The sequence below is a fragment of the Sodiomyces alcalophilus genome (genome assembly GCF_042370955.1).
Source record: "Sodiomyces alcalophilus JCM 7366 unplaced genomic scaffold ACRALscaffold_3, whole genome shotgun sequence".
Classification (NCBI taxonomy): domain Eukaryota; kingdom Fungi; phylum Ascomycota; class Sordariomycetes; order Glomerellales; family Plectosphaerellaceae; genus Sodiomyces; species Sodiomyces alcalophilus.
In genome coordinates, this window is record NW_027263534.1 from 430,928 (window position 1) to 450,624 (window position 19,697).

The window sequence follows — 19,697 nt, forward strand, 5'->3', positions numbered from 1 at the left end:
ATTATATAGCACCCTTAGCTAGGAGAATATCCTGGAATAAGATCCATCTTAACGCGATGCATGATCATTGATGACAGTTAGTGGCCACTGTATAGACATGGACTTTTAGATGTGCGGATGCTAGGCCGCACTTACTTAAAGTTCCTTGGGTCTTCATAAAAAGGGGTTGTTTTATCCGAGTCCGCTGGCTAGATAACCCCTTCTACTTGGCTTACATTATACGACCAATGACTTATCCTGGCCTCGCAAGGTCGTTCATTGATGTCGTGTCCGAAGCGATGTTATCGGTTAATGCCTTGCCTTCCTACTGGGGGAGGGAATCTGATAATAAGATGCAAAGTTGAGTTAATCGTATGTATGCATTACGGATGAAAACGCCTGAGATGGCATTGTGTCTTACTTTGACTTCAAGTTCGAGTTTCATTCTATAGAACACCAAAGAGTTCACTACGTCCAACTAGTGGCAATAATGCTTATGGAGTTGCGTGTTGTATTCTCAGACAGGACTGGTTAGTGAATTTTCGGCTCACTTTAAGGGAAGAATTAATATGTCCCAGCGTGCCGCTTTGAATCTGACTTGTTAACAGGGCGCTAGAGGTGATACCCGTGACATCTCTTGGCCAGGAGGCTTGTGTTGACCTCGAGCTGCTTAGCCCGGCAGCCAAGAGTTGTCAAGGAGACGCCTAGGGCTTGAACCATCTTAGTTCAGTCGTTCCACGCCACACTTGGGTAGGGTGGCACCTGGCTGGGAAAAACAGTAAAACTGTCAATACAAGAAATAAAGTTCAATACGAACATGAACACAAGGCAAGATCAAAGCAAACAGCCATCAAATATCTTAGAGGGTATGTAAGACGTCCATTCATGTGTCTTGATGCTATATATGTATGAATGTATGCACAAGAAAGTTACAATATGCACCGGATGATGTTGATCGTCCAGCAAGTGGCAACCTGGCCGACGGCCATCAGCTAGTCCGGGCCATGCCGAAACCTAACCAAGGCCAAACTTGTTCCTTCAAGATCCTGACATCATCGTAGTTCTCGTCGCGCCATGTCATGGAGGACCGCTTAGCCCTGCCACAGAGCGGGGCCAGGGATGGGGTAGGAGTCGTAGTTCTGGTAGATGTTGAAGAGAATGCCAGGGTCGTTGGCAGTGTAGAAGGAAGTGGCGGGAACGCCGCTAGGGGTGGCGGAGCCGGAGCCGGTAACCTCGAGGTTGATGCACTGGGGGTAGGACTGGGCGCCGTTGGGCTGACCACCGGAGTGGAGGGCAATGATCTCGTGGCGGAGGACGTAGCCGCCGGGGGCGAGGTTGCTGGGGATCTGGACGGTCCAGGAGTTGCCGTTGGCGATGAGCTCATCGGCAGCCCAGTGGCCCGGGTTGCTGCCCTCGAGGAGACCGCTCTCGGCGATCTTGACGAAGGAGAGAGAGCCGGCGCTGGCGGACGCGCAGTCGCCGTTGCACGAGGCGATGTAGTCGATGACGGGACCCTTGTGCGACTCGGGCCAGGTGTCCCACTGGAGGGTGACGGAGCTGCCGGCGGCGACGGTGGCCGAGTTGCTGGCAGGAGTGGCGCCCTTGTGGCAGGCAATGTCGGAGCTGCCGTACGAGTTGGGCTCGACGAAGCCGTTGTCCTGGTTGTTGGCGGACCAGCCGACGGCGTCGGCGGGGGCGCCGTGGGGGATGCCGCCAGAGTAGGTGACGCCGTCGGCGGTGATGGACTGGACGTGGCCGTGGGCGCTGACGGCGGCGGCGAAGCCAAGGGCCGAGACAGCAGCAGCGAGACGAGTCATGATAACGGTTTGTGGTATTCTGTGGTAGAAGAAAGGGTGGGAAGAAAACACAAGGACCGGCCTGCGAGGTGTAATGGACAGTGGACTTTGTTGATGTGAGCTGCTTGAGGAGATGGGAGAAGAAAAGATAACCTGAGACGACGATGGCGAGGTCTATTTATACTTGAATTTCGGCGTCCGGAAGACCTACGTGGTGGTTATCCTCTGGTCGAGAAATCCCAGCCTCCGGGGTAGTCGTACCTTGTCAACTGCCGTGACAGGGTAAGATCGGAGGGTTCCTGGTGGTACTTGGTTTTAGCCGTATGTTTAGAGAGATGCACCGACTTGTACGATCCAGGAGCCCCAGTGGAAATTCGTGGAAGAGTGCAGTCTAGAGGAGGTCCACGGCTGGCAGCCTCGCGATCGTCACTCGACATTCGAATCTCAGTGGCGGACAATAGGTGATGCTCATTGACGTGATGGGTCCACGGGATACCTGGCCGCAACCCGGGATCAGGGGACGACGATCTTTCCCCGGGTCAACCATCGCGGAAGATTCACGACCGAGACTATGATGACGATCTTCCCCTGTTTCAAGTGTGCACCGGCGACCGCACTTCACATTAATGAAAGCGGGGAACGAATCCTGTTGATATTTAGAAGTCCAACTTTTTTTGTTGGTTCTATACAAAGTGCTGGCCTGTGGTCGATGGGCGGCTCCGATGGAGTTTTCTCTTCATCAAGTTGGCGTCCCCGGTACGGGCGGCGACGGACATCGGGTCACCTGCATAATTTCCGATTACTCCTGATTACCTTGCATCACGCTCTGTGTGATAGGTTACAGGATTTATATTAAGGCAATGGTGAAATGCCGGAGTGCAGCCGAATTAAGCCTTCGAATTCCCCGGAATTGGCTGACATTTAGAAGAAGCAGGGCACAGCTGCAAAACCACGTCATCGCTTTCATTTATTTCCGGCATTGCGGCTTGCTCGGAGGATCGCATGCTTTCTCCTTGATACGATGCGAAAAGAAGGACAGGACCTGGTGATCTTGCCAGCTCACTCCGAGCCGGGTGTGAATGTCATGGCATAACGCATGAGAGGCATTTCAGTATTTTGGCCAGATTTCATCGTCAGTCTGTCAGACTCATTTACCTTTTAGTTCCTTCTTTTGAAAGGCGGAACAATTCAGCCATGTTATCTATCGAATTGAGGTTAGGCTATAGCCTTCGAGGAGGTGTAAGCCGCGCTCGTGAATGATCAATATGCGAACACCAGCAAGCCTCAGTGTTCCAGCCATTATCACTGAAAACCAAACTCTAGGTTGAACGGAACTAATAATATGAAAATGAGAACTGACGTTTCAAGTTGATATGAAAAGCATTGCTCTTTATTTGTAATTAGCTGAGGCTGTCTCGACTCTCCCGGTCCGTCCCCCCTGACGTGTCAGAAGTATTGATGGAAATACCATACAAAGAGATATCCGTAATCCGCTTATCAATGATGGAATATCCTTCACGATGATCATTTGAATTTCCTCTAGATGGCTAATTACCCTAGTCTTGAAAATGATATTCTCGATATAGCAGTCTTCGACGTCGAGTAGTTAAGGCAAGTCGATCTTGATCTACAGGTACACATGCAAGACGGTTATTCGTCGTCCGATTGTCAGGGTTATGGGTATAAAGTGTCGCATATACTTGAGATCCATGGCCTCGGATATGCCAGGCATTATCGAACATCCTGTTCATCTCAACTCTTACTCGCTTCCACGTTGTCTGCTCAAATACCGTCTCGGTAGCCACCTGAATAACGAGGCCTCCTGAATAGCCCCATTACCCCTATATATGTCCCCTTATAACACCGTCCCAGCAGACTTTCGCTAGCCTATAATATGTCTAATAATGGGACCCCTAATAATATCCTAAACACACATTTTCCCACAGGCCCCGATATAATACTGAGGCAAGAGGTACTTGAGTCCGTACATTTACTGATCATGAACTTTCTAGCACTTACTACTTATCCAGGGCCGGGAAGTCGTAGACCAGAGATTGCATTATAAGATTTCCATGCTCATGTGACGTCTTATAAGCTCTCTTACAAGGGCCGTACTTCTGGCTTCCCGCCTAAGAGAATACTAGAGAACTCATAATCTGCAGCTCTCTCACTTCTATCGGGTACTTCTTAAGTCACGGTACGTATTTCAAGGGGTAAAAGTGAGCGACACTCCGTTATAGGCAGTATAATAACGATAGATGTCAAAGTCGTATAAAGTATTCAGGGCTCGACCTTTATAGATTAAAATATCCTTTATTATAGTAGTCCTTCCTTGAAATCTCCGGGAAACGGTTACCTAGCAGTCAGAGTGAAATAGGGCAGTGGTTAGACTTAGCTCACGACAGGGCCGTCCCTAGAAACCCGTAGCCGAGGCTGGAGAGGAAAAGGAGACTCATAGTTTTCTCTGGGTTGCGCTCTGTGGCGAGGTGGGAGCCGCGGCGGCTTCGGGTGAAAGTAGGAGTCTAAAAGCGAATCAATGCCGTCTCTTAATTTAATGCTTCAGATATAATATGCTTAAGGTACGGACGACAGAATAGAGAGCAGTTTATAGAGATTCATGTCTCTACCGGGATTTAAAGAAGAACTAGGGGGAAATGCCACCTATATATCCATGGGAAGGCATTGAATATAAAACTAAGAAGAGGATTCAGGGAAACAGCCGACATAGACATTCCAAGGATTAAGCACACACAGGGAGGTCGTGAGCTTTCTTCGTAGTTGTAAAGGCGGGGAAGCATAACTCGATGGGTTCATGTTTGCTCGGTCGTCTGCTGTTATCGAGCGTCCATCGGCCTAGTCCCGGAGCCACACAGCGCACGCGTGCGGGATATGAAGACGGTCATTCGCGGGCCACTAGCGAATCACGACAGAAAAAGTCACTCAAACCAGTCAAGTAAGGTCAAACCCACCGGGTAGGACCAAAGACGCCGCGGAGATCCCCGCTCCGAACCCGGGGATACAATACGGGAAGCCAATTCTTGTTAGTCTGGGGAAATGCCCAATGTCCCCTCTGACCCGTCCCCTCGCTGAACATCCTACTTCTAAGAACATTGATCCCGACGGATATTGTTTCTGGCTCGACTTTACTTTTCTACTAGCCTCTTGTTATCAACGTCGAATTTCCAGCAAGTAACAAGACAACATTGAACGCCAAAGAACGTGTTGAGATCAAGGACCGACTTTACGAAAACCCTAGTACGGGGGTAAACTATGAGAATGAGTTGTACTGTACTCGTGCTACTTGCGGAAAGACGCCCAGGCCGCCGCGGCTAAGGAAGCAGGATTTAAGGCGGGATTTCTCTTGGCCGGCACGGTAGCGTGTGTCACACGTGGTTGGTCTTGCACTGCCGGGGACTACTGGATGTATAATGGTATTTGAAAGATCTGGACTTGCGATTTCGTAGGTAAGTAAGCGTGGGGAAAGTCAAGGGCACACATGTCCATCGCATGTCGATGGGGCTGGCGAGGCGTGCCTCGTGATCATATCCTCGAGGACAACCATGGTCAAAATGCCCAGTACCTCGATATCCTCGGCTAGAGATATCGCGATTCTATATTAACGGCGTCCTACATTAAAAGAGTCGAGACGAACCTGTAATTCATTCGCTCTATTGCTCTGCCGAACCCCAGGAAATATATATACTCCCCCCGCGATCCCCGGTCCCCCCGCTTCCGGCATCCCCAAAGGGTTCGGTAGTTGATTACAACGACAAATAACAGGGGCTTATTAGCGCTACCCGAGGCTGACCCCCTCTATTGTATGTAGGTGGCGCAGGTAACACCCCGACACAATTGATGCGCTTCAAAGATCGACAGAATGGAAGGATTACTTGAAACTGGGGGAGGGTAGACCTCGGTTCGTTCTCAAGACCAGGGGTGCCTTGACACTACACTACAACCCGACCAGCCATCCAAGTTTCACCAGTAGATGCCTATTAGCCTGTATATATAAGCATCCAACTCCCCCTACCACACCTTAGCAATGTCGATCACCAGCACGGAACCACAGCCAGGGTCCCAGCCGCCCCACCGACTCAGTACCCCTTAAGTCCGCACCAAGACACGCCACAACCATGAAACCGTCGTCCATCTTCGCCTCCGTATTGGCACTCGCGTCGGCCGCGTCCGCCCAATGCGGCGGAGGCTCGCCGCACGCCACCGTGACGGGCGGCAACGGCTGGTACCACGCCAACAACGGCGGCCAGAACCTCTACCAGGGCTCGGACTACCGCCATGCGATCCAGACGGCACTCGACTCCATCGGCTGGGGGCAGCGCGTCGCCGTCCACGCATCGGGGTCCATCGGCGCTGGCACCATCAGCATCAGCAGCGGCAAGATCTTCGAAGGGTGCGGAACCATCGACACGGGCTTCCGTAACGGCCGCGGCGCCATCGAGTCCATCAACACGTCCGACGTGCAGATCCCCTACCTTCGGATGACGGGTAACCCGTACTTTGGCCTGCGCTTCTCCGGGACCAGAAACCTCTACCTCGGCCAGGTGACCATGAACCTCTGGGGCGGGCTGGGTATCCGCTTCGACCGCGACGGCGCGCATAACTACAATGTCCGGATGGACAGCATCACCGTGACGGGTGCGGGGAGCCACGCCGTCGAGGTGTGGAACATCGATGGCTTGCGGATCGGGCAGGTGTATGCCCGTGACGTCGGCGAGTCCGGCCTGCTGGTACAGAACTCGCAAAACGTCGACATTGACCTCGTGGAGGGCCACAACGTCGCCGCGGGTAATGGGTACGCTACCCTGCGATTCGCGAACCGGAACGGCCGGAACCCGAACGGGAACTACAACACCAACGTCTGGGTCAACCGGGTCGTCTCGCGGGGTGGAGGGCGCGGCATCTTTTGCGTTTCGGAATCGGGTGCCGCTGTTATCAAGCATGTCGACCTGGAGAACAACGGGAACAACGCCGTCCTCATTGAGAACTGTTATAACCTTTCTATTCGGGGTGGTCGCGTCTACGGTGGTGGTGAGGTGCGTGTCGCTGCCCGGAGCGAGTTTCCGAACAACCGAGACCTCTGGATCACCATGGAGGTCAACAACAACTCTGTCCGCGAGTCTCCTTGCGGCCAGAACGTTAACTGGAACATCTGGGGGAACGCTGGGATGAATGTGTGCTAAGCTCATGGAATCCCTTCTATGGAGGCTCTTCTTCACGCACACTTCTTCCTCATTACGAGGCCCTCCGGCCATTCAATTCATTTCGGATATATTAAGACAACATCTTGAATATAGTCTTTAGCTCTGGAGAGTACTATGACTGGTCGTTGCATTACTATTAACTGTGCAATTTAAGTCCTTAGCATTATCGGAAACCCATCAGATCGACATTCCCTTGCGCCATATTCCACGTGCTCCCCTCGACAGCGATCTGCACCTCTCGCAGTCTGTTGATTCCCATCAAGGGGTAGATCGGACCAACCGCTCATCGTAGATCCACTTGGGGGAAAAGATCCCTCTCCACTCGCATCTCTGTGTTCTCGATATCAGTACAGTTAAAGCCGACATTACAGTTCACATTATGGCAACGCCACCGATTCAGGACCTCATCTGTCTCGGGGTTCCTGACATCCCACTTCTCCACCGCAATATTCGAGCAACCCCCAGCGGCAGCACTACACATGAACCGCCCACCAAACTGGACATTCCGCCCCGCGTATCCTCTCACGTTCCGGAAAACAAAGTCGGAAATCTTAAACTCGGACGTGTCGCAAAACTCCCCGCTCCGCCCTATATACGACTCGCACTGCCAAAAGTGCAACGGGTTATCCCTGGTCCCGTCGAGCATTATGTCCTCAAACACGACGTCGTGCGCATGGCCGGTGCCCCCGCCGCCCCCGTTCGGCGGATACCCAATCTGCAACCCCGTCCACGTCTTGACGTTGACGAGCCGGGTCACGCCGTGCATGGTAATGTTCCTGACGTGAAACCCGCGGATCTCCTCGTGCTGGCCCAGGAACTGGCCCATGGACCCGACGGCTACACCGGCGCCGTTCCACATCTCCGAGTCGTAGAAGCGGATGTTGGTCGAGTTGGCCTTGAGGGCGACGGCATCGTCCCCGTTATCGACGCGCCAGCGCGAGAAGGTGATGTTGTCGCTGTACATGGTATCGGCGCCGTCCGTGTTGAGGGTGTTCCACTGCGACGACGAGGTGCTGTTGACGTAAATGTCGTCGAGCAGGATGTTGAAGGCGCGCTGCAGGGCCATGGTCCACATTTGGCTCTGCACGAACCGCAGCCCGTGCAGGACCGAGTCGCGGATGTCGACGAGGTGCAGGTTCATGGGCCGGCGGGCGGCGTTGCCTCGGTTCCTGTTCCAGTTGTACCAGACCTGGCCGTTGCCGTCCATGGTGCCGACGCCGTGGCCCCTCCAGGTGATGTGTTTCCCGCCGAGGTTCCATACGGTGGATTGGTTCTGGAAGCCGATGGGCATGGAGACGCTGAGCCAGTAGTCGACGTCGTCGCTCCAGAGGAGACGGCCGTATTGTTCGATGACAACGTCGTCGAGGTGGGTCGTGTTCATGGGACTGTTGATGTGGTAGATGGGACCCGGGAGGACGATGATGCTCTTCTCGCGGCAGTATTCATTGAAGGTCTTCAAGATGGTGGGCGCGTCATCTTCGCCTTGGGGGTGTGGTTCGAGATGGCAAAGCCTTCGTCCCTCGAAAACGGCTCTATCGGTCCAATATTGGAGGTCGGGGACTCTGACATGGGGAAGAGGATCGTGAGGGAGGCTAGATGAACCTGGGGTGTCGGTCCGGTCGAGGTCGAAGAGGACAAAAGCGGCGACTGGCGAGGGCAAGATGGCGCAGACAAGGGCCAATAGGGTTAAGCGATGATGCATCATTGTCTATTTCAACAAATGTAGGGACCAAGATGATGATATATCAGGATCACCGGAGTCTGGACACCCAGGAGACAGGTGCCCGTTTTAAGACGACGACGAGATGGCCATGGACAACGACCACCAAACCTGTAATACAAGATGGGCGCATGATCTCACTGCGACACAACACGTCAGCTCTTCGTATATTATGGAAGGGACGGTCGCGATAGCTCATGACCCGGGTGTAAGCTTGATGGGACGGTGTAACTTGTAAGTGGTGTGTGTGAGTGTAGCATATTATGTGGTTGGCGTTTAGAGCCAGCGACTCACTAGGGGAAAAGGGGCAGCTCTCATAATCCCGAGGGCCACATAGTTGCTAAACTAGCATGGCTGGCCTTGGTGCTGATTTCCGGCAAAAATGAGTCTAGTGATTGCACTCTTGTCCGTACATAGAGACATAGTATTCCTATATGGTTTGTATAATAGGCGTCGGAACAATTTGTCCTTCTCTGACGTTAGTCGCACGTCACGTCATGTCTCGTCTCTGGAGCGTAGGTACCTCCCTATACGGAAACGTGTGGACAGGCACGGATCGGCAAGCGAACCAATGAGCGATTGGGAAAATTAGACAAAGTCACGAACTAACCTATTTAATCCGCCGGAGGAAGTGTACTCGTAAATCGTATCGAAAACGAGCAGCCAAGTATGTATGCGGGGTAGCCATATAAGACGGCACTAGCCTAAGAGAGCAGGGAAGTACCTGGTACCCCGCACATTCCACGCCTACCGGAAGAATTTAATCTATCCGAGAATTGCGCTAACACAGACTACGACCCAGTGCACGCGATCTGGCGATAAGCAGAGGTGCTTTTAGAAAGTATTTTCAGCCTCGATATCAAGGAGTCTAGTAACGGGTTATTATAATACGTAGATAATGTCAACTTTAGGGATGTGTGAGAGAGTGGGCGTGGAATACAAGTCGACTTGGAATTGTTCCGCTCTTCCGGTATCCGATTCTCGTACGAGTATCACGGACAACGGACAAGCACGCTCCAGTGCTGCATGTCTGTACATACCCCCTCGCCTCGCCTAGACTCAGCCCGTGCCGGCCGTGGTTGTATTATGGCAACCAAAGGCATCATTGGGTCCCGTGTTTAGCCGTTTTAGTGTGCCCAAGACCTCGCACTCGCGAGCACTAGCCCCGTGTACCGTCGGCAGGGCGGCAGGGGGTGGGAGCTGCCAATAGCGGCAAAGCTGAATGCTGATCTGGCGCCCATGCGACACGGCACCATATACGTTGTAACTAAGTTACCCGATTTAGCATTCCAGCCCAAGATGATTCTACCAGTCAGACGGACCGTAGACGATCCGTGTGCTAATGTTGTATGAAATTGTCTCTGAAAATACAACATACCGTACTTCGCTTGGAATAGAGACATCTTGGCACAGCTCTTTGCGACCATCAACGGTGCATCTCGACGAGATAAGTGTCCAACAAACATGGCCATTCTGGGGCCCTGAAAAAGTATAAGAGGGACGCTTTCTTCCCTTCAAGCCGCACTCATTCCAACTCATCAACAGCTTCCACATCACGCACGAAAGACCAACAAGCCGTCACTTTTGACACTCACGTCGACACTTTGCACATCATTCACAATGAAGTTCACTCTCGTCCTCGCTCTTCTCGCCCCCATCATTGCGGCCATGCCCGCCGCTGAGGCCGCCGCCGAGAACAGCCTCGAGGCTCGGGCTGGCTGCGGTGACGGCCTCTGCAAGGGTTTCCAGGACAGCAAGCTGTGCGACAACAGGGTACGCGACCAAAAGACAAGAGGAAACTCGGAAGAGCTGTTACATCTTTCAGGGCAATGAATGCTAACAAAAAACGTACAGTGCAAGAACTGCAGCGGCCCCAGCGGCAAGTACAGCTACGGCGAGTGCGGCGGCTTCCTCTGGCAGTAAGTGACACGCACATCATCAATCGACCGTCGTCTACACCATAGCTAACACCACATCCTACTAGGACTTGCCGCTGCTTCTACTAGAAGCATCTTAACGTCTCGTGTTGTGGAATGAATGGCAGACGATGTATGGACAAGTATGGTGACATGTCAAGGGGATAGATAGAACTTACTCCTTCGAGTCAACAATGCAAGGAACATCGTACATGCCTCCAACCTTTGACCCACTGTCTGAAAGGCTCTCGTGACCGAAGCGAGATGGTAGAAGCCCCACGATTCAACGTGGTTCCAGTACATTGCACGTTGTTACCGGTAGACCGTACTTCGTAGAGCGACCGCCGATCGGTGACGACCGTTCGATAAATGGTTCGCCACGGCCATCTCCACATAACAGGTCGGCCCTCTTAAGAGCCGGCGTGTGTGCTTTAGTGCCGTACACTAAACTAGTGCCTGTAGATCGACCCCGATCGCTAATTAAATTCTTTCCCTTAATAGCCATATTTAGATATAAGGTTTACATGCCGGGTAGCTATTGCCGAGGCCAAGACTTAATAGTGAAGAGAAGAATTCCGCTTTGGTAACGGAACTCATATGCCCGCGGTCCACTGATGCTCTAAATATCAATATATGGCCTGTTCCACGAAACGTCATAGAACTTGGCGAGTCTCTGGAATCTTCTCTTGTCTCTAAGAGCCAAGATAGAGTAAGCTGCCCGATTAGAGCCTGACTAGAGGAAAACAGACATAATGACTCTTATAACGAAGCGTAACTTTCCCAGACAACATGCTATGATAGAGTCGATGCCATGGAGGCTTGCTGCTTGTGAAGTTGTGTCGAGGCTAGGGGCCGCCGTATATATAAAGTAGTAGCAAAGATATAACGATATTCTTACTTTACAGCTTCCTTTATATAGAAATTATCCATAGTCATTTAAAGTAGAATAAGCAAACTTATTTCGTTCAACTCCAAGCTCTGTTTTTTACAACTCGTTAATGCATTCCAAAGTAGGGCGGCCACTCTGCACTTGCCGAGTGACTGGTTAAGTGGGTTTCAAATACTGACGAGTGGTTATACCACTCCACGCGTACCAACGTGTCTTGCTTTCTTTAATATTATAGCCTTTTAACTTTGGAAATTTATAATAATTCGAATACACCTCCTATTAAGTTATATATCACGCGAAGTCCTTATATATAGACCCTGACTATATATTGCGATCTTTCCTAAGTTTCTTAGTGGAATTCGTTATAACGTTATGTATATCTGAACTTAATGCGTTTTTACGCAGTCAGGTCGGTAATTATATCTTCAAGTGGGGGTTTACTTATTATATATTGTGTCGTATAAAGTGAAGGTGAATTGTCACCGAACCGAGCTGTAGAGATATTGACGATTCCTTGATTCCTCGCTATAGGGGCTGCTATAGGATAAGCTATATATAGGCTATGCCTCGGCTAGAATACACTAATCGGCTATTCGGATACTAAAGACCGCGCTACGTAGCCGTACTAGTATAGCTGTATTTATATAACCCATTTAGTTATATTACACACCCCCTATTTCGAGTAATCGAAAATACTCGGAATATAACTAGGCAGGAACTATTATATAAGATAAGATAAAGGAAAAGAAAGAGAGCGTTAGAGTATAATAGGCCTAGCTCTAAAGTTAGATCGGGAGCTGGATATAAACCTAAGAGCTATAAGTCTACGAGTCTGACTTTATATTTAGTTCGTGGGCTTATCGTGAACCTATAAGCTACGAGTCTACGAGTCTAACTCTATATTTGGTTCGTAGCTTAATATAAACCTACGAGCTATAAGAGTGCGTTAGTTCGAGAGCTGAATATAAACCTATAAGCCGCGAGTCTGGCTTTATAGTTAGTTTATAGGAGGCACTCCTTAGGTGCGTGTATCGTGCCGCGGCTAAAGGAGCGGAAAGGTTAGGACCTTTTATAGCAACTATAAAAGAACTACGTATAGCTAGATTAACGACCGACTTTAGTTTCCTAGAGTTACGAGCTACGAGGAAGCAAGAGGTCGGAAAAGGCTCTCCCGGTATAACGTGTATAGGGCTATAGCCAGTGCCTATATAATCGATAACGATTATAGTAGCTACCTATAAATAAAAGAGTAGCTACTATTATTGCTTTCCTAGAATAATAAGCTCCGAGGAATAGTAACTAAAGAGGCGTTCCTAAGGTGCGTATATTATGCCGTAGCTAAAAGAGCCGAAAGGGTTAGAACCTATCGTAGCAGCTATAGATAAGGAGCTATATACGGGAGGGGTTAATAAGCGACTTTATCTTCCTGAATAGCGAAGAGCGAGAGGTCTAAGGGTAACCTTTATTTTCCTAGAGTAATAGGCTCCGGGGAAGAATAAAAGGTCTAAAGGGGGAATAAAGGAAGGCTAGCTCGGAATAGTATAGGCGAGTAGTAGAAGTTATTAGACTACTACTACCCGGGCTTATAACTATTATATAAAGTAAAGGTGAATTATTATTAAACCGAGCTATAAAGATATTAACGATTCCTTAATTCCTCGCTATAAGGGCTACTATAGGATAAGCTATATATAGGCTATGCCTTAGCTAGAATATACTAATCGGCTATTCGGATACTAAAGACCGCGCTGCGTAGCTATACTAGTATAGCTATATTTATATAACCTATTTAGTTATATTATATACCCCCTATTTCGAGTAATTAAAAATACTCGGAATATAACTAAGCAGGAACTATTATATAAGATAAGATAAAGGAAAAGAAAGAGAGCGTTAAAGTATAATAGGCCTAGCTTTAAAGTTAGATCGGGAGCTAGATATAAACCTAAAAGCCGTGAGTCTATAAGTCTAACTCTATATTTAGTTTATAGGCTTATCGTGAACCTATAAGCCGCGAGTCTATAAGTCTAACTCTATATTTAGTTCGTAGCTTAATATAAACCTATAAGCCACGAGAATACGTTAGTTTAAGAGCTTAACGTAAACCTATAAGCCACGAGTCTAGCTTTATAATTAGTTTATAGGAGGCACTCCTTAGGTGCGTATATTATACCGCGGCTAAAGGAGCGGAAAGGTTAGGACCTCTCGTAGCAGCTATAGAAGAACTGCGTATAGCTAGACTAATAACCGACTTTAGTTTCCTAGAGTTATAAGCTATAAGGAAGTAAGTTGTTAGAAAAGGCTCTCCCGGTATAACGTGTACGGGGCTATAGCCAGTGCCTATATAATCGATAATAATCGTAGCAGCTACCTATAGATAGAAGAGTAGCTGCTATTATTGCTTTCCTAGAGTAGTAAGCTCCGAGGAATAGTAACTAAAGAGGCGTTCCTAAGGTGTGTGTATTATGCCGTAGCTAAAGGAGCTAAAAGGGTTAGAACCTATTGTAATAGCTATAGATAAGGAGCTATGTATAGGAGGGGTTAATAAGCGACTTTATTTTCCTAAATAGCGAAGAGCGAGAGGTCTAAGGGTGACCTTTATCTTCCTGGAGTAACGGGCTCCGGGGAAGAATAAGAGGTCTAGAGGGGGAATAAAGGAAGGCTAGCTCGGAACGGTATAGGCGAGTAGTGGAAGTTACTAGACTGCTACTACCCGGGCTTATAACTATTATATAAAGTGAAGGTGAATTATTACCGAACCGAGCTAGAGAGATATTAACGATTCCTTAATTCCTCGCTATAGGGGCTACTATAGGATAAGCTATATATAGGCTATACCTTGGCTAGAATACACTAATCGGCTATTCGGATACTAAAGACCGCGCTGCGTAGCCGTACCAGTACAGCTGTATTTACATAACCCATTTAGTTATGTCATATATTACGAGTGGCTGTTTGACATTATGCCAAGGTATATCAGCTGGATTTTCGAACGTGCTATCAACTCGAAACAAGACATCAATGGGCGATTGGTTTAGTGGTATAACGTCTGCTTAGCATGCTGAAGGTCCCGCGTTCGATTCGCGGATTGTCCATTCTTTTTTCCTTTTTTGTCTTTTGTTTTCCTTTTTTTTTTCTTCTGGTTCCTCTCTCCTAACTCCTGACCCCCCACTCTAAAACCCCTCAATCCAACCCCTTTGTTTGCTATTCCCACACTACCCCTTGGTGCTCGTCGCTGCTGTATCCAATGGCCTGGAATGCATACCCTGCCTCCAGGGACACCATGGGCTCACACGTATTTCGTTCGTCACTACGCCATCGTTATTCGTATCCAATTCCAAGCGACAGAGAGTCCACGAGTCAAAACATGCGATAATGGCTCCCACACGCATTAGAACATAACGAAGAAAGACTCGAGACGGCCTCCGGTCATTAACTCATTTGCATCAAAACACAGGCATGCTATAGTTAACACGGACATTCCCCCTCACTGGCTCACTGCCTCCCAATTCTCGGCAATCACATCCATAATCACCCCGTGGTCCTCCTCCTGCGACAGGCCGCTGACCACCACCACGGCCACGGTCCCCTCGACACCGCGCACGCGGATGGCCACGCCGCCGCCCTTGATGGCGTAGCGACCGCCCTGCTCGCGGCTCAGGCGGAACGTGGCCTCGAAGGCGTCCTCGTTCTGCTGGAACTTGCAGCCGAGGAACCACGAGCTGGCGCCGAACCGCAGCACGGCGTTCCGCTTGCGCGTCGCCCACAGCTCGTTGTCGGGGGTGATGCCGGGGCCCGTGACGGTCTGGAAGACCACCTGCGACGAGTTGGACAGCGAGACCGAGATGAGGGTCGGTCGCCCCGCCTGCGCGAGCGGGAGGAGGCGCGCCTGGAGCAGGGTGCCGAGCTCGAGGGCGTCTTCGGTCGTGAAGCTTTGGAAGGTGTAGACGTTGCCGAGCCTGTTGAGTTCGTTGATCTAGGGCGCCCAACGGTTAGACGTATGTGTATGCGATATGTGTATGCGATATACGATCGACGGATGGTGGCTCACCTCGGTAGATGGTTTCGTGATGGCGGCGGCGGGCTTTGGGTCGCGGAGGGCGGCGACCACCTGCTCGTAGCCGTATCCCGCCGGGTTCCGACGACGCCAGACTGCGGGGGACGAAGTCATTCTTGTGATAATTGGAGGCTCGGGAGTAGGAGTAAAAGTGGTAGTATTTAACGTTGTGGTCTCTCTACGAAGAGTAAAGGACGTCTAATTCGCAATAGGTGTGTACGGCGAGACGAGACCAGATGATAATCGAGTTGAGGGGAATGAGGAGATGGCGGGGGAAGACTACGAGGCAGTTGGAGGAATAGCTACATGCTACCTAGCAATTAATGGCCCACTCTACTATCTCCGCATTGACTCGGAGTACTTACATCCGTGTCCTCGCCCGTCGGTGAAGACGATACATCCTTCGAACTACGTACATTCTCGGTGTAGGATTCAGGAATTGGCTGTGCCACGCCTAGTTGGTCGACCATCTCTCCCGCAACCCAGCATAAGACACGTGCATTATACGAATACTCACTCAGCTCTGAGCGGCGCTCTCCCACCCGTCTTGATCTCACCTGCTCATTCCGAACTAAGTTCGCACGTCCTGAATGAACCTTCGAGGCATCCAATGTCAGATCGTCCACCGTTGGCCGCAACCCAACTAGCGCTTCCTCGGTCGCTCGTCCGCAACGTCATCCGAAACCTAGTCTGAATGTTGCGCATATCTTTCCCAGTCGCACGGGATCGACATTGAGATTCTGAGTTTGCTTTAGCTCGCGAGGCCGGGACCAAGCTAAGAAGCACGAGCAACAAAGGACTCCGCAAATACGCAACGGGCCATGAACTCCGTGGGTGTCAGGCACTGGGAAATAGTAAGCTGTAATCTCCAATGATCAGATGTCTCTCCCGCTCGTTCCGACCGCCTGGTTGTCTTGTCCGTCTCAAAGATGATGACGCAGAATATACAGATTGACTTTTGGGGTTTGTCGTCCTGGATTGGATGACCTTTTTGATCGTTGGCTCTAGTATGGAGGTTCCTGCGCCATCACGTCCGGAGCCCATCATATATAGCGTGCATGGAATATTCCCTGACGGAGACCTTCACCTGGATTCCTTTACTGAGCCATAATACTGTCTTCTTCCTCGTGTATTATTTGTTCCTCTCTCTGTCCCCGTGTTGGTTAGGGATCTCACTGCGGTCCACCCCCTGACCTGCCCTCCCCCCGGCTTGACTGGCCAAGCGGCGCCTCAACCAGCAAAATTAATCAGAATTTCTCGAGTTGAAGCTGGTGTACAAGTGAATGCGGTCAATCATGTTCGGATCCAAGGCTAGTACCATCAGTATTACGCTCCTATCCCTCCTGGGCATTCAGGGGTCGATCGCTCGACCCATTCAAGGCATCGACCGAGCCTATATCCAAGCAGAATACGACTTTATCATTGCCGGAGGTGCGCTCCCTTTTGTCCAGTCACCTTCTCTTGTACACTACGCGCCAAAGATACTGATGTTAGTGGTAGGGGGCACTGCCGGGCTGGTCGTTGCGAACCGTCTCACCGAATCTGGCAAGCATCGGGTTCTGGTCTTGGAAGCTGGACCTGATCCGAATATCGTTGCCGCTTATAAGCCTTTGGGGGGCAACCAATTGCTCGCTGGTATACTGGAATCCTTCAGGGGCTGGCGTTGTCGCCGCCAAAACTCATGATTCTAATCTACCTGTGACCTACTTCAGGGACTGCCATCGACTGGCGATTTCAAACAACGCCGCAAGAGCATCTAAATGACCGTATTCTCGACTATACCCGTAAGCTTTACCGGTATCAAAACCACACGTTTCTCCTCGATTGACATACAAACTAGGGGGTCGAGGTCTCGGCGGCAGCAGCATCATCAACGGTTTCTATTACGGCCGCGGCACATCCACTGTCTACGACAGGTGGGAGGAACTGGGAAACTCAGGTTGGGGCTGGGAGAGTGTCTGGCCGCTTTTTGTCAAGGTGATGCACATTTCAACTCGCACAAATCCCTTTTGACGTCTTCCACTCCCCGCTAACTCAGCTGCCAGGGCACTCACTTCAACCCCCAAGACCCAAGCAAAGGTTTCGACAACACCTATAAGACCTGGGACCCCAAAGGCTACGGCAACGGGCCTCTGGAGATTTCATACCAGGGCTACGTCCCGCCCACGAGTATAGGCTTCATGCACGCCTGCGAAGCGGCCAACATCCCCGTTGTACACGATTATAACATGGGTAACAGCACAGGCATTAAGCAGGGTACCGCCACGCTGGATGCCAACCTTCTCCGCAGCTCCAGCTACGATGGATACCTCAAGAAGGCTATGCACAGGGAAAACCTCGACGTTCTGCACTACGCTGCCGTAATGAAGCTCCTCGCCGACAGGGACGGGGAGACGCCGCGCGTCAGGGGAGTGCAGTTTATGGACCAACCCACAGGACGGATGTATCAGGTTCACGCTGCCAAGGAGGTTATCGTTAGTCTGGGGGCGTTCCAGTCACCTCAACTTTTGATGCTTTCCGTATGTCGTACTTCAGCTGAACGATGCGAATTACCGATCAACTGACGGTATACTAGGGATATGGTCCGAAAGACGTCTTGGAAGAGTATGGCATTGAGCCCATCGTCATCAATGAAAATATAGGGCAGCAGTACGTGTCCCTTACAGATATGCTGCCTATCAGGTCGGAACAAGTACTCAACTTCTGCGCAGCCTGGACGATCATAGCGTGTTCAGTATCATGGCGAAGGTCGATGAGAGAGACTCAACGACTCAATACTTGGTGCAGTTTGACCTCCTCACCGATGCACAAGAAGTGAGTACATACTATAGCGCATATCCCATAAGCCCTGGTCCCTGGCTTTCTGTCGACACCGGCTGATACGCTATACACCCGCCAGGAATTCTACTCCAACGGCACGGGAGTATACACCGCACCGTCGGGAATCACCAACGGATTCCAGAAGCTATCCGAGAAAGAGCTAAAGGACATCGGGGCCGGGGCTGTGGTGGAAAATGGCCTTTCGAACCAGTCTCATATTGAGTATCTGTACGAGTCGATCTGGTATCCCGGCGGACCGACGCCATACTACACGCCTCTGCCAAACGAATCTTATATCTCCCTGACCGCAAGTAGTATGGTGGCGCTATCGCGGGGCAATGTCACGATTAAAGGAAGCTCCATGGCGCAGGCGCCGGTTATCAACCCGAACGTACGCGTTCCCTCTCCCCTCCCCCTTTTTCTTATCTTTTTCTTGTCTGCTTTCCGTTGTCTTTACTTCTCTTCCCATTCTCAAAAACAAGAGAGGGCGAGATAGTAGAGTAACTGACAACACATAGTACTACGCACACGAAGCCGACCGCGCAATCGCCATCCAGGCGTTCAAGTACCTACGCAAGATCCTAGCGCATCCAGAACTCGACAAGTTCACAATCGGCCCCCACCACGGCGAGGTAAGCCCCGGCCCGGCGGTCGGCGACGACGACGAGGACGCCATATTCGATTACATCAAGGCCAACAGCATTCCGAACTGGCATGCGTCGTCCACGAACCGGATGCTGCCGCGCGAGGACGGCGGGGTGGTGGATCCCCGCTTGAGGGTGTACGGGGTGGACGGGCTCCGGGTTGTCGACTGCAGCGTCATCCCCGTGCTTCCCGACGTGAACATTGTTGGGCCTGTTTTCATGATTGGGGAGAAGGGGGCCGAGCTGATTAGGGAGGACTGGGGTGATGTGTAGGCGTTGGTGGGAAATAGCTTCACTGTATATAGGGGCCGACAGTCGGAATCGAAAGGGGCAATGTAAGACGGTGAAGTCGATAGGCACCGGGCATGGATGTAGTGGTGGGAGATATACGTTGTATACAAAGGACGAAGGACGAGATGGTATCGATCCTCGATTACAGTGAGCGCAAGGAGAAAATCGGCCTTTGTTGTCCGCACGCGCGAAGTAGTCCTGTGGGTACTCTGTAAGTACTCGGTAATTCGAGGCTTTTCTACTTTTCTAGGGAGTATCGTTAGACCTGGTCTGTGGGTACCTGCAGGTGTGGGGTTTCTCCGATACTGTCGTGATGCGTCGTTCGCGTCAATAATCCCTCGACGAGTACGTTGTATACGAAGTACA

The 19,697-nt window shown here is 50.8% G+C and overlaps 10 protein-coding genes and 1 non-coding gene across 11 annotated transcripts; 6 read left to right on the plus strand and 5 right to left on the minus strand.

Moving 5' to 3' along the window:
* Nucleotides 1-227: 227 nt before the first annotated feature.
* On the plus strand, nt 228-1,040 carry ACRALDRAFT_208565 (uncharacterized protein; the record flags this gene model as incomplete). The annotated part of the gene is made up of 7 exons (XM_071022468.1): nt 228-339; nt 384-417; nt 462-485; nt 588-667; nt 710-734; nt 813-866; nt 905-1,040. 7 exons carry the CDS (start codon nt 228-230, stop codon nt 1,038-1,040), a joined length of 465 nt encoding a protein of 154 aa, XP_070875663.1.
* Nucleotides 1,041-1,070: 30 nt separating this feature from the next.
* ACRALDRAFT_1048920 (glycoside hydrolase family 61 protein) lies at nt 1,071-1,796 on the minus strand (the record flags this gene model as incomplete). Its single annotated transcript, XM_071015564.1, has 1 exon — nt 1,071-1,796. One exon carries the CDS (start codon nt 1,794-1,796, stop codon nt 1,071-1,073), a length of 726 nt encoding a protein of 241 aa, XP_070875664.1.
* An 839-nt stretch (nt 1,797-2,635) lies between these two features.
* ACRALDRAFT_208567 (uncharacterized protein) lies at nt 2,636-3,217 on the plus strand (the record flags this gene model as incomplete). Its single annotated transcript, XM_071022469.1, has 6 exons — nt 2,636-2,651; nt 2,717-2,848; nt 2,877-2,915; nt 3,020-3,062; nt 3,099-3,142; nt 3,180-3,217. 6 exons carry the CDS (start codon nt 2,636-2,638, stop codon nt 3,215-3,217), a joined length of 312 nt encoding a protein of 103 aa, XP_070875665.1.
* Nucleotides 3,218-4,171: 954 nt separating this feature from the next.
* On the minus strand, nt 4,172-5,284 carry ACRALDRAFT_208569 (uncharacterized protein; the record flags this gene model as incomplete). Its single annotated transcript, XM_071022470.1, has 6 exons — nt 4,172-4,297; nt 4,528-4,606; nt 4,647-4,688; nt 4,745-4,876; nt 4,923-5,075; nt 5,163-5,284. 6 exons carry the CDS (start codon nt 5,282-5,284, stop codon nt 4,172-4,174), a joined length of 654 nt encoding a protein of 217 aa, XP_070875666.1.
* Nucleotides 5,285-5,908: 624 nt separating this feature from the next.
* On the plus strand, nt 5,909-6,973 carry ACRALDRAFT_1055888 (uncharacterized protein; the record flags this gene model as incomplete). Its single annotated transcript, XM_071015864.1, has 1 exon — nt 5,909-6,973. One exon carries the CDS (start codon nt 5,909-5,911, stop codon nt 6,971-6,973), a length of 1,065 nt encoding a protein of 354 aa, XP_070875667.1.
* Nucleotides 6,974-7,005: 32 nt separating this feature from the next.
* On the minus strand, nt 7,006-9,402 carry ACRALDRAFT_2018333 (glycoside hydrolase family 28 protein; the record flags this gene model as incomplete). The annotated part of the gene is made up of 10 exons (XM_071019932.1): nt 7,006-7,035; nt 7,075-7,106; nt 7,169-7,239; nt 7,275-7,324; nt 7,371-8,702; nt 8,750-8,850; nt 8,917-8,945; nt 9,048-9,116; nt 9,204-9,241; nt 9,352-9,402. The coding sequence occupies 10 exons, from the start codon at nt 9,400-9,402 to the stop codon at nt 7,006-7,008; spliced, it is 1,803 nt and encodes a 600-aa protein (XP_070875668.1).
* An 853-nt stretch (nt 9,403-10,255) lies between these two features.
* Nucleotides 10,256-10,973, plus strand: ACRALDRAFT_1062354 (uncharacterized protein). The gene is made up of 3 exons (XM_071016585.1): nt 10,256-10,487; nt 10,569-10,633; nt 10,699-10,973. The coding sequence occupies exons 1-3, from the start codon at nt 10,335-10,337 to the stop codon at nt 10,718-10,720; spliced, it is 240 nt and encodes a 79-aa protein (XP_070875669.1). The 5' UTR covers nt 10,256-10,334; the 3' UTR covers nt 10,721-10,973.
* A 1,403-nt stretch (nt 10,974-12,376) lies between these two features.
* On the minus strand, nt 12,377-12,754 carry ACRALDRAFT_1062355 (uncharacterized protein; the record flags this gene model as incomplete). Its single annotated transcript, XM_071016586.1, has 2 exons — nt 12,377-12,387; nt 12,528-12,754. Coding segments are annotated over 2 exons (238 nt in total), but the record flags the coding sequence as incomplete, so codon positions are not given.
* A 1,788-nt stretch (nt 12,755-14,542) lies between these two features.
* Nucleotides 14,543-14,614, plus strand: ACRALDRAFT_t113. Its single transcript has one exon. It is a non-coding gene; the product is annotated as a tRNA-Ala (tRNA).
* Nucleotides 14,615-14,694: 80 nt separating this feature from the next.
* ACRALDRAFT_1062357 (uncharacterized protein) lies at nt 14,695-15,934 on the minus strand. Its single transcript, XM_071016587.1, has 2 exons — nt 15,571-15,934; nt 14,695-15,495 (listed from the first exon to the last, which is right to left on the minus strand). Exons 1-2 carry the CDS (start codon nt 15,688-15,690, stop codon nt 15,007-15,009), a joined length of 609 nt encoding a protein of 202 aa, XP_070875671.1. The 5' UTR covers nt 15,691-15,934; the 3' UTR covers nt 14,695-15,006.
* Nucleotides 15,935-16,871: 937 nt separating this feature from the next.
* On the plus strand, nt 16,872-19,313 carry ACRALDRAFT_1048925 (uncharacterized protein; the record flags this gene model as incomplete). The annotated part of the gene is made up of 8 exons (XM_071015565.1): nt 16,872-17,007; nt 17,289-17,360; nt 17,417-17,553; nt 17,622-18,095; nt 18,152-18,225; nt 18,288-18,390; nt 18,476-18,787; nt 18,915-19,313. The coding sequence occupies 8 exons, from the start codon at nt 16,872-16,874 to the stop codon at nt 19,311-19,313; spliced, it is 1,707 nt and encodes a 568-aa protein (XP_070875672.1).
* Nucleotides 19,314-19,697: the final 384 nt, after the last annotated feature.

Coding starts and splice junctions, on each gene's coding strand:
- ACRALDRAFT_1062354 (XM_071016585.1), top strand. CDS start 10,335: ATGAAGTTCACTCTCGTCCTCGCTCTTCTCGCCCCCATCATTGCGGCC. Junction 10,488..10,568: donor GCAAGCTGTGCGACAACAGG/GTACGCGACCAA, acceptor AAAAACGTACAG/TGCAAGAACTGCAGCGGCCC. Junction 10,634..10,698: donor TGCGGCGGCTTCCTCTGGCA/GTAAGTGACACG, acceptor ACATCCTACTAG/GACTTGCCGCTGCTTCTACT.
- ACRALDRAFT_1062357 (XM_071016587.1), bottom strand. CDS start 15,690: ATGACTTCGTCCCCCGCAGTCTGGCGTCGTCGGAACCCGGCGGGATAC. Junction 15,496..15,570: donor TCACGAAACCATCTACCGAG/GTGAGCCACCAT, acceptor TGGGCGCCCTAG/ATCAACGAACTCAACAGGCT.